At 40.0% G+C, this 12,514-nt stretch overlaps 1 protein-coding gene across 1 annotated transcript; it reads right to left on the bottom strand.

Moving 5' to 3' along the window:
* Window positions 1-3,881: 3,881 nt before the first annotated feature.
* LOC139721283 (uncharacterized) lies at window positions 3,882-8,648 on the bottom strand. The gene is made up of 2 exons (XM_071632605.1): window positions 8,256-8,648; window positions 3,882-5,604 (listed from the first exon to the last, which is right to left on the bottom strand). Exon 2 carries the CDS (start codon window positions 5,595-5,597, stop codon window positions 4,002-4,004), a length of 1,596 nt encoding a protein of 531 aa, XP_071488706.1. The 5' UTR covers window positions 5,598-5,604; window positions 8,256-8,648; the 3' UTR covers window positions 3,882-4,001.
* Between the last annotated feature and the right edge of the window lie 3,866 nt (window positions 8,649-12,514).

The raw sequence follows: 12,514 nt of genomic DNA on the forward strand, positions 1-12,514 counted from the left end.
GGGCTTTTCGCCCGAAAGCTCGATGATTAAAGGGGTGCTACCCAACACCAGCCACGTCTATTAATGTGCAAGATTTGCTGTCAATATATATATATATATATACATATATATATATATATCCCAGCATGCCATGTGGTATGACATCATACATTCATCATATCAGCATCAAAGTTCTCTTCGGGAGGGGAGAGGGGTCTTACCCCCCCCCCCCCCCCCCCCCAAAAAAAAAAAAGAAGCAACAACGACAATAAACAAGCAAGCAAACAAACAAACAACAAAGAAAAAATACCCCTAAAAATCTTTCTCATTTCTCATGCTTTATACAGACTACATCAAATAATTTCCTGTTGAAACTATTTGTCATGCATAATACTTGAAACATTTTCTTCTGAATAGCTCAAATGCAACTCTCTCTCTCTCTCTCTCTCTCTCTCTAGAGAAAGAAATATCAATTTTCATGACAGTCATGACACCAATGACTGTTGTACAGATTGGTCATTGATGGATATGATAACTGCAGCAAAAACCCCAATTTACATGTGAGATAATGATGAAAAAAAAAATTCAATGAAAGAATTTAAGCCTTAATCCCAACTTTCTTTAACATTCTTATACCTGTTAGTATTGTTTTTACTAGATACTAACAGGTTCGTCAAAATATTACAACCAACTCGATTTCAAATTTCAAGCTAGAATATGCAGTGCTATAAATTGTTGTATTAGATTACTAATCACAGTATCAAAAAAATGCATAAGTTTTCATGAGACAGAATTTCAAGCATCAGTATTTTGAGAATGAAAACAATCCTCACGATCATACATTCTTTGTGTACAGTGGACTCCTGTTATAACGATCGAAGTCCTCGGGACCAGCCGTTTTCTTTCGTTATATTGAAATCTCTTAATAACCGAGCAAATTAATAATAAAAAGCAGAGGGTGGATAATGTTGAGGCCTGAATTTTTATTTTGTTGTTACCAGAATTTCTTTATATAAACCGTGTTCGTTATAACTGAAGTGCACTGCAATGTTGTCCAGTGTACAGTGCAATTTGTGCATGTGTGTATACAGTGTAGGAGTACAGAGTAATAATTGGTTCCAAGTTATGCAAATTACAATACTGCTGCACTTCCAAGAGACTGCCAGCATAAAAAAAAAAAAATTATACACCAGAAGGAAGTTGCACCTCAGACCTTGCAATCCAAAACTCAGGGGGGCATGTGTGATATTATGCATACATTGGGAATTAACATTTTCAAGCAGGGGCGCAGAATTACATAATGCATTGATTGAGAGCATCATACACAAATATCCAGTGCATTACATGTACTTCAGACTTCAAGAGGGACTCCAGTGATCTTGCATTGCTAGAACTGTGTTATCTCTGCAGGTATCAGAGTGTATAATAAGGTAACATTACCTTTTCACAACTTAAAACTGAAGTTAAATTACTAATTCACCAATCTTGGTGTAAAAATATCAGATATAAAATGTGAGATATGTTTGATAAGCCAAAGTATGTTCTGGATTTTACAGAATTTGTTAATTATTCTTTTTTTTTTTAGTAATGAAAAGGAATCTCCTCTAAAAATGGCTGAAGGGCAGAAAATATGGACAATCAATTAATTGAACTTTAGTTAATTGCATTTCCTGGGAAGCCTCTTGCAGATATTCTGTGGGAAAACAAAAAGCAAGCATACTACAAGTGTCTTCCTCTTGGTCGCTGTCAAACTTCTAATTTCTTCATGTTATGACAAAATTTTACCTGCTTCAAGAGTTTGCAAAGTAGGCCAATACCTCCAAATCATGACGTTTACCTTGTTATGATGAGGCTTCTCACTACACTGGGATACAAATGTACAAAGAAGTACAAATAGTTTGAACCTGCACAATCAGCTTGTTATATGAGGTTTTTTTTATACAATGTACAAAATGTATGCAAACCTCTTTCTATCAAAAATCTAATGTACCACGTTCATTATCTCAGATTAATGAGCCTACATTCTTTACATACAGTTTGTACAGTAAATAAAATTATTTCAGTGTGTATCTTTTTACATTGCACCTACAGGCAAGAAAACACCTAATAACACAAACTAGCCCCTCTCTAAAAAGAACACTTATGAATACAGCTGTACAAGAATAATTTCAATATGCTACAAGACGACTCAATCTAAAAAAAAAAAAAAAAATAGAATTGTCAATTCATGGTTCTGGTAGTAGCAGGTACACAAGACACATATTCAGCTCAACGGTGCACACATTTGTTACACTTGCCTGCTGAATTCATGATTGATACACTGTATAATTCATATTAACGAAATCTTGTTACATTTGCCTGCTGAATTCATGATTGATATAACGAAATCTAAAATACACCTACGAAAAACGTGCATCAATGGAAATATTACATGATTTACAGTTCAACAGAGCAAAATTGACACACACTGATGTGATGACATTTTCTTAAAACTTTGCAAAATTCTGCCATGATGCAGGCAAGCAAAACACACCCCGCGTTCACATTAGTCCCCACGACACGGGCACAGCCATAAGAGATCTTATCTTTTTTACGACTGATCGTTCACATTGGTATCTCATCTGTCCCCGAGCTGTGGGGGCATTTTGGGGCTTGGGGCGAGCTCTGCCAGGCATAGCGCATGCGCACATTTGATTACCACAGCTGGACGCTATCAATTTCGCCCCAAGGTCACTCTCCCCTCCAAATCTTGTACCCGTACCCGACTTGCTTGGCAAGGACGGGGGGACAAGTCCAAGTGAGCGTTCACATTATGGTTTTGGAGGAGAAAGTCCCACAGCTCGGGACTTTCCCCGCGTTGCGCGAACCAATGTGAACGCGGGGAATGTTAACAAAACACACACACACACAAAATCAATATTCTTTTTTTTTTTCTTTTTGTAGGCACGCTATCAGATTCCTGATACTTCAGTCAGGGTTTGAAATCCATGAAAATTACCACACCAAGAATATTCCACAATTAAAGTAACCTATGCAATCCATACCTTTTCCCCACACAGTTATTCTTCTCATGTGTGTCCAGTTCAACACAGTTAGTGCTTTGCCATCTGTATTGTCAGTACACAGTGTCTCTGGTACACAGCATAATTTTTTCCCTCACCTCTGAAGTCCACATGATTTGAGGGAAACAAGTGTTTCACATCAGCAAAATGTTGCTGATATCATACTGACATCTGAAAACATGAGCTGTTAGTGTTACCGAAATCACAAGAGATTTATGTGTTTGAATAGGATGAGGGCCAAATACAGTACATAATTCTGATATCCATATACGGTGTAATATAAATCTTTGCAATACAAGGAAATTCACAAAATAACAGTCACAAACAAAATAGTGTAATTTTCTCGCTTCATTCCAATAAGCCAGTTCGTAATGGCTCATGTAAGTTGGTACTAAGTTAAGGCACTTCACTCATTTTTCAAAGCGACATTAATGCGTAGTGGTAAGCTTGCCTCATGGAACAAATCATGGAATTCATGTTCGCACAAAGAATTTATTTGTGGAAACCAGACACCCAGAATGGCTCATCAATTAACACTTGGGGGAACATCCATTTCACTGTTTTGCATTGAACGCATTAAAAAAAAAAAAATTCTATTACACATACGCACTAGAGTTTAACAATCTCTTTATTGAGTTCATCAAGAAAATGTGCTGACAAGAACAATTTACAATTGTATATAAAGGACTATACAAATAATCATGTCATCACAGATGCTTGTTGTACAATTGTATATCAGTGAATTTAAAAACCAAGACCACTATGCCTGCTAGTGCTATTACAAAAATAACCTTTTTCTGTTCATCAGAATGTGCTACGTGTAACATCAAGCTTGCTCATTCGAAAACTTCTTCATTATAGTCTTGATTTCATATTCACTGTAAACATAATTCATTACTACCAAGGAAAAATAATTATGCATTCCTTACAACTGAGAAAGACAGACACACATATCACAACTCAGAATTCTAGCTTGCGTCTTGGATTCAGTGGCTTGTAGTACAGTCCGACATTCTTAAACTCTGTTGCCTTTTCATCTGCCCAAGCAGCAAACTCTTCTGCTCTGGGCAGGATGATTTGCATGAGAGCGATGATGTCATCCTCAGCAGCGTGAGAATTTGGAGGTGGCATCCCAAAAGTTCTCTTGAAGATGTTGACCAAGGAGAAAGAAACCCTTGATGCCTTGCCTTCCTGTGAATGTGATATTGGGTGCATGTTTTTGGATTTAATTGGGGGAGGAGGAGGTGAACGCCTAGACTCTGAGTCAGGTGTAGATGATGTTACTAAGCATTGGCTTGAATCTGTTGGCATGGATGCGCTGGTTGAGAAGAGCAGACCATGTGATGCCCCATCCACGGAATTTTGCTGAGGTATGCTTCCGGTAAGGAGAGCACCTTCAGAGGGCGGGGTGAATGATGAACATGGCAGCGTCATTGAAGCTGCTGCTGCTGGCGCGCAAGTGGAGGGGCCAGATGAGGGATTGGTAGAAACATCAGGTTGGGGTAACAACAACGAAGACGACGACGTGGGTAGACTGGACACACAGCAATGTGGGGCTGCTATTGGTTTTGAGGTGGTAGAAGGGGCTACCCTTCCATCGGACTCATGCAGCACAACTGATTCTCCCATTTGTAGTTTAGAAGAAATCTCGATATCACTATCCATTTTTTGCTGGACTGTGTTTGAATGATTATATTCACAATGAGCAGTCCTGTCGTCTACTCCATGTTTCATTGAATCTTGTTCATCTCTTGATACATTAGAAAGAGCAGTGGAATCATCATGATTACATTTTTGAAGGTTGCAGTTTCCAGCTGTGTCAGTTTGAAGCATTTCCCTTTTGTCAGGTATAACAGAATCCATTTCCTCATTGAAGATGGCTTTCCTCTTGAGAGAGGAGGAAGATGTACATGCATTGTCTCTCAAACCCAATGTCACAGGATTTGTGACAAAGTCTGAGCGAAAAGCATCCAGGGAGTCAATGCACAAGATATCATCCAGGGGCTGTTCAAGAGTGAGCCTTGCCAACTCTGTCTTGAGCAGGGGAAAGTCGAACCCATTGCCGTTATGGGCCACAAGACCCACGGGCGCTTCCTGCCTCGCCAGGAAAAGCTTCAGCATCGAGATGACGCCATCGTCGAAGGGCATCTTCTTGCTCTCGATCAAGTTCAGATTGTCCAGCTTTGTGAGCGCGAAGGACATCGGGCTAGTGTGCTTGCGAGGGTCCAAGCAGAGGGTCAACTTGTCGGCCACTCGTGGCATCCTGATCTTTGAGATGTCCAAGGTGCCATCATCCTTCCAGGCATGCTGAACTGACGTCAGCACATCCGGATGGACCAGTGCCAGCCGATGCACTGCTATCAGGCTGATTTCCATGATGGTAGGCTGATCAGAACTGTGGAGGTGGCTGGTTTCGAGGTCCAGGAAAACAAAGCTCTTGACTCTACACCCAGAGTCGGCGGCACAGTCAGCAGGCAACTCTTGGCCCGTGGCAAAATGATTCTCTCCAGAGGTACCTGTTACAGCCATTTTCACACCAGAATCATCAGTCAACATGGGCAGTCTGTAGCAGGTGAAAGATTGAGGGAGAGAAAGGATAAAATATGTTCTGATGCAGACATTCGAGTACAAAATACAAAGTGTTAAAGGAAGACTGACTGACTGCTTTAAAGGGTGTGTACAGTTCTGGTCGAGGTGAAGATTTAGCTTTTAACGTTTTGCGAGATATTCAGAAACTACTCTACGAGATGTCAAAGAGCATGCGGTTCTAAGGGGTATCAAAAGTTTATTCGATGAAAATCGGAACCTTTTGAAATGGCTGAGATATCCAAAAACAAGGTGACACAAAGATATCCTAATGAAGTTGTGGCATGTCGCCTTTTATTATTAGCACTTTTTTGGATATCTCAGCCATTTGAAAACCAATTTTCATCAAATAAACGTTGAATCCTTTTTAAAATTACATGCTCTTTCATATTTCATAAGAGGCTTTTCATTATCTCACTTAGGAATGTTCAAAACATGAATCCCTACCTCAACCAGTACTGTACAGTCCCTTTAATGTTGGAAATGCATTGCAAGTTCCATACCTGTACCTTTTCTTTTGAGTGTTTTGCTGCTACGAGGTAATCAGTCAATGTATTTTTTTTTTTAAATCTGTTTACATTTTTTAAGAGAGCTAGTATTGTAAGCCCAAGGCATTTCACTGGTCAAAATGTCATCCCCTTGTGGTAATTTATCTCTGGGCTTGACATGGAATAATAAAAATACAAGGCCACTGGGGAATTCCAACTTCACTCCTTAGAATTGAACAATAGCTCTAGCAATAATTCTTTTCAGACGTCCTTTCAATTTCATTCTGATCTTTTTTTTAAATGTTGTTGTTTTTTAACACGAACAGAAGGTCTTGGTGTAGTGCGTCTGGCTCGAACCGGGAATTCCCAACTTGCACATGTTATAACAGCATTGCAAATATTTTCTTTGTCTGACTGTAACTGTCAAAGTCATCCACAATGAGAGTCGATTTAGATAGCAGCCCTGACATTTTGTCTTGTGTCGAGTCAGTGACTGGTTGCATGCGATGCCAGTGGATCCTAAAAAATTCCTATGTTTTTTGATGGCAGATGAATTTTGTGCCTCAATGTAAAAAGACTCCAAAGAAGACCTTAACTGATCTTTGCTCCTCTAGCTGTCTGAGAAACACCCACCACCTGACACTTTGTGATGTAAATACCTGAATACAGCAGGTTTTCTCATCGACAGAAAGATCCGTCTGTCCGGAGTCTTCTTCTTTTTTTTTTTGACGTTATCACTCTCAAGGGGATCCGTGAAGTCAGACGCAGTCTCCGCGGAACATATCACCGACTACCAGATACTATATCTAGGCCCTACAGACCGATCTTTCGGTCAAGTTTTCTCATTGAATGTTAAAATCATTGGTGCAGAATTTCATAGCATAAACAAAAAAAAAAAAGGTTATGACAGAAATATGAACATTGACATTGTATGTGCACTAAAGATCGCCAAAATAAATCCTACGGCTTCCGTGAAGCCAGACGTAGTCTCAGCGAAAAATATCCCGACAACAATTTAAATAGAGTCTGGATCTAACCAAAACGGTTACAACTTATGTAGACTTAATATCGACTCTACGCCGAGGCTATAAACTACACGCAGCGCTGTCGCGAGCGCTGCACAGTGTCTGGTCAGGCTACGCCGAGGCTTGATACAGACCGACCTTTCTGTCAAATTCGCATGAGCCGTATGTCCCAGCTTTGACCGAAAGATCGGTCTGTATCTGTCCGTCGGGGAATGTTCCGCGGAGACTACGTCTGGCTCAGTTCGGGAAACCCACTCACAAGGGGGGCCCCTCCTTATAAGTAACCCGTCCCCCTTATAAGTAACCCCGTCCCCCTTATAAGTAACCCCCGGGGCACCCCTTATAAGGAGTCTCCACGCTTTTTTGCAATGCAACGCGAAAATGAAAGGACTGCGGCAATTCGCTTGATTATGTCCATAAAGCTTCACAAGTTTCCTAGTTACTCACGAAATTTGAGCAAAATCGGTTTGAGGCATCATATCTAAAATCATGGATTTAAATGCGATGTCAAACGACCCTTGCGAATGCTGAAATGCGAGCGATTACTGGCGCGAGTGTCGCCAGGCGCGGCGGCGCGGCAATGCTTGAGTGCAGACGTGGCGACTGAGTACGGAGAGAGTCTCCGTACTCAGTCGCCACGTCTGCACTCAAGCATTGCCGCGCCGCCGCGCCTGGCGACACTCACGCCAGTAATCGCTCGCATTTCAGCATTCGCATGGGTCGTTGGACATCGCATTTAAATCCATGATTTTAGATATGATGCCTCAAACCGATTTTGCTCAAATTTCGTGAGTAACTAGGAAACTTGTGAAGCTTTATGGACATAATCAAGCGGATTGCCGCAGTCCTTTCATTTTCGCGTTGCATTGCAAAAAAGCGTGGAGACTCCTTATAAGGGGTGCCCCGGGGGTTACTTATAAGGGGGACGGGGTTACTTATAAGGGGGACGGGTTACTTATAAGGAGGGGCCCCCCTTGTGAGTGGGTTTCCCGAACTGGGCTGCACGGATCCCCTCGAGGACAGCGTTAATGGCAAAATATAAAAACAGTCCTCCGGACAGACGGATCTTTCTGTCTAGTCCCAGCTTAGCCTTATTCATTCAATTATTTACTTACTATTACATTACAAGCTCATCGGATCAGGATTGTACAATCTCCGCCGTACGCTAGTTTCTTGCCGTCTGCGACATTCATGATCATATGTGGTCAATCAGCACGATGACGAGCGAGCCGGGGTCGGGAGAAACTGCCTTCTCGTCTCGGCTCGGCTCTTCGGTGGATTGCCTGCCTGGTGAGAGGAGCTCACAGTGGGCGCAGCAGATGAAAGAGCATGTGTCTCCGTTTCACGAATCTCTCCGTTTCATACATTTAGAACATGTCATTAGCATAAATCATGGTAGTGAAGGTTAAAGAGCTACCTTCTCACACCGTCAGCCAATAATGACAAAGCGTAAAATTCGTCATTTCATGGGATATACCTACACGAGTCCTGCCAGATCAGACTTGTTTTCTGCGTCAAAAGTGTTGTCATAGTGGGTATCAGTAGATCCAGTACTACACACACTCAATAAAAGAACATGTGGCTGTGCGCTGGACACGCGGAAATCGTGGCAATACGTGTCCGTCCCTACAGTACGCCCTGGCTACGTAACAGCCAAGTATCGCGTCCCTGAGAAGCGTCATGACGCTATCAGGCAAGTTTCGACAAGCTCGCGCACTTGAAAGGGGAATTACCCGACTGGTTAGTCTCTTATCAGGACACAATGTACTTGATAGGAGTTTAGCATACAATCAATGAAAAAAACATAAACAAGGTAAATGTGTATTCACTGTTCAGCATTGAAACAAATGCGTTTAAATATATGTCAACAATAATGACTCCAAATTTGTACATTTTGAGAGAAATTATTGTTACCTTTTGCTCCTCGATTATAGCACCCGTTAAAATGCATGGGTAAAATGACAACAAAAGATTGCATTTTATTTTCCATGAGTTATATAGGCCTCTAAGGGCCAATTTCTTTAAGAGTCTCCAATATGTGCATTAACCCTGGGTCATTCTTCGCTAATATTTCTGTGTCCCACCAGTTTAAAGGTAATATGTACAAATATAAAAGGTCATTTCATTACTTTCTGTTCTGTTTACAATGACTTACATTCATGTACCGGTAATTAAGATAACATACAAAAAGAGGGATGAATAGTTTATCCTGACCTATAATAATTATCTTAATTTTCCCGTATCCTTACCACTCAAAACCCTATGTCCCGGTGATACTAAAAATAAATATCCTGATGTTGCATTTCAAGATGGAAGCATGTTGAAACGTTTGTAAATGCTTTTCTATTTCATTTCAGAGCGTACTATTGAAATATTAGCACAAGATATACCAACATCAAACGATTTAAGAAAAAAAAATGAAATAGATAATTCAAAATTGTGTGTCCCGCCATTTTGCGTCATCTCCGTCACGAACATTTAGAACGCCATTAACGAAAAATGTCGGGTACCCTAAGTATCGACTTTGTGTGAGTGCTACAAGACGGTTACATGCGGAAGTTGAAGAACTCACCTGTTCCCCTAGTTTAATCAAGAAAGTTATAATTCTTTTGAAATTTGTGACAAAAGCCAGGTCGTACCTTTATTCAGCGTCATCATTCTCTGAACGCTTAAGATTACATATCAAATCAAATCAATTTACAATTTTGGTGGCATAACGGGAGAGAAGATCGTACACATATGGTACACACGGTAATTACCGCAGGTGAAAGGATTAGGAAGATGATAAAAAAAAATGAGGCCATTGATACTCCAGTAATTGTAAACCCGTCATCTCCGTCACGTCATCTCCGTCACGAAAAGTGACGGAGATGACGTTGATGGAATTTTTTCTTTAGTACAAAATAGCAATAAAAGTGATATAAAAAATGCATGGTGTTAATCATATTGGAAGTCCTTTAACCACTGCTATTTTTTTTGTTCAGTTGCATTATAATTTGTATATCTATCCTTAAATTTGTTTATGCCATATTAGATTACCAAATGTCATCTCCGTCACGTCATCTCCGTCACGTCATATTTTGCATAGTATTATATTTATTACTGCAGCACTAAAAATTGAAAGTTATTTTAAATGAGGAAACACCCCATAAAGATTGCGCCCGTATTAAATGAAGTCAACATTCATCGGGTATTTCCCCACTTTATGAAAGATTTTCCATTTCTGAGACACTATTTCTTTCAATAATTTGTAATGCCGAAAATATACACTTAGCGAAGAATGACCCCCCTATGTAACGGGGGGGGGGGGGCAGGGGGCTAAAGAAACCTCCCCCTCCTCGACATTAGTTTCGCGATGATTTTACAACGCAAAATGTTTTTGGTGGTTTTTTTTTTTTTTCGCGAACATCGGGAGGGGGCGGGTGGATAGGCCTACGCTTGCCCGGCAATTTTTTTTCCGTGACAAATATCACAAAAATTGCAGTTTCCATTGCTTTTGTGCGTACAAATGGGTTTTGCATTAAGTGTAAGATCAATGTTCTCCCCCCCTTTTTTTTTTCTCAGATAACATCCTTTTTGGTTATCATCAACTGAATCAAACGTATATAAAACAAAGAAATACATAAAGAATATTTAAAAAATCTGAAATTCGTTTTCATATACAGTATTTACAAGTGGATTCGTTAATACTACAGACAATTTTTTTGAAGCTTCATTTAGAAATTTAGAGCTTAAGTGCATGGATCATGAGTTAATAGTTCGGGTTGAGATGACTCGAATTCAGGCTTTAACTTTTGCGAGATGATTAGAAATCTCTTACGATCATGAAATATTAAAGGTATATATGATTCTAAGAGGAATTAAAAGTTTATTTGATAAAAATAAGTTTTGAAATGGCTGAGATATTCAAAAACAAAGCAAAACGAAACGGTCCTTATAAAAGCTGGAGCCCACCTGTTATAAGGACCTCTTTTTTTCTGGATATCTCAGCCATTTCAAAACCTCGGAATTGTCATCAAACAAACTTCTCAGTATATAGGCCTTTATGCTCTTCAGTATTTTGTATAATAGGCCTACCTGCATGGTTTAATCATCTTACAAAAAGTTAAAACACGAATCACCTTCTCAACTGACCAAAACTATACAATTTCTTTAAAATATGATGCACACACACACACACACACACACACACACAAATATTATGCATATTTAGCACAATTTAGAGACGGAACTACCATGTTTTGGGGAAAAAATAATAACTTATTCTTGGATATTACATAATATGCATATATACGGAGAAGAGAGGGGAAATGCTTTTTATGAATAAAAATCACAGATTATACGACTGTATTCTAGTTTGTCAATAAGTATGTGTATATCGTGTTTGTTTGTGTGTTCCTTTATACATTATGTTAAATGCAAAAAAAAAAAACTAAATAAGTTGACATTCCAGGGGCGTCACCAGCTTTTGTCACGGGGGGGGGGGGGGGATGCGTTTATATTTCTAGTTCCACTTCCGGGTTTCATCAGCTAGCAAGCAAAATAAAATAAAAAATGAAAAAAGGCCCTCAGCGCAACCTTTTTATTGCACTTCCGGGTTTCTTCAGCTGACAAGCCCCCCCCCTCCCCCCCCCCCAAAAAAAAAAGGAAAAAAAAAAGAAGAAGCGAGAGCGGAGCAGGGGAGGGTCTGGATAGGGGGTGCCCCACCTCCGAGACCATGGAGATTTAAATTGTGCGTGCATACGTCATGATAGGCCTAAGTAAAACTTTCTTTTTACGGTTTTGAAGGGGGGGGGGGGGTTACGTTGCGTTCGCACCAATGCACATCCCCCTCACCCCCGTGACGCCCAACCATGCATTTGTAATTGAATTGAATTTATAAAAATGTAGGCCTGTTACCTCTTGTTCCGCGTGTGCATCATTATATACTTGTAGTCTGTACTGAGTCCATTGAGGTAGGTAACTTACTCAGTTTCAAAACAAATGATACTAAGTAGTAGGCCTAATAACGAGGGAGGGGTGACAGATATGGGCGGGTCAAATGCCATGTGCTTTCTCACACCATAGGATAAAGGAAATTTATAGATCCACTACTTAGCAAACAATGCAGGAAATAAAAATAGAATAGGGCCTACAAACTAATTCTTTACTGTTGCGTCATTGAGAAAATCGATCACTTTCGTGGCTTCTGGCGACAATTCAGGTGTCTAATTGACTACTGTACAAGGGCTTTAATGAAATTATTATGAAATCTAATACGGTATCCAAATATAAATGTTTTTTTTAATTTTTTTCTTTCGGGGGAGGGGGTGCAACATACTTTCAGGTTTTCACCGGAATGACACGTATGTAATGCATGTAATACTTAGTATAC

Source organism: Diadema antillarum, unplaced genomic scaffold (assembly GCF_040938485.1).
Source record: "Diadema antillarum isolate AM-2024a unplaced genomic scaffold, OU_Dant_1.0 scf00000141, whole genome shotgun sequence".
NCBI lineage: Eukaryota > Metazoa > Echinodermata > Echinoidea > Diadematoida > Diadematidae > Diadema > Diadema antillarum.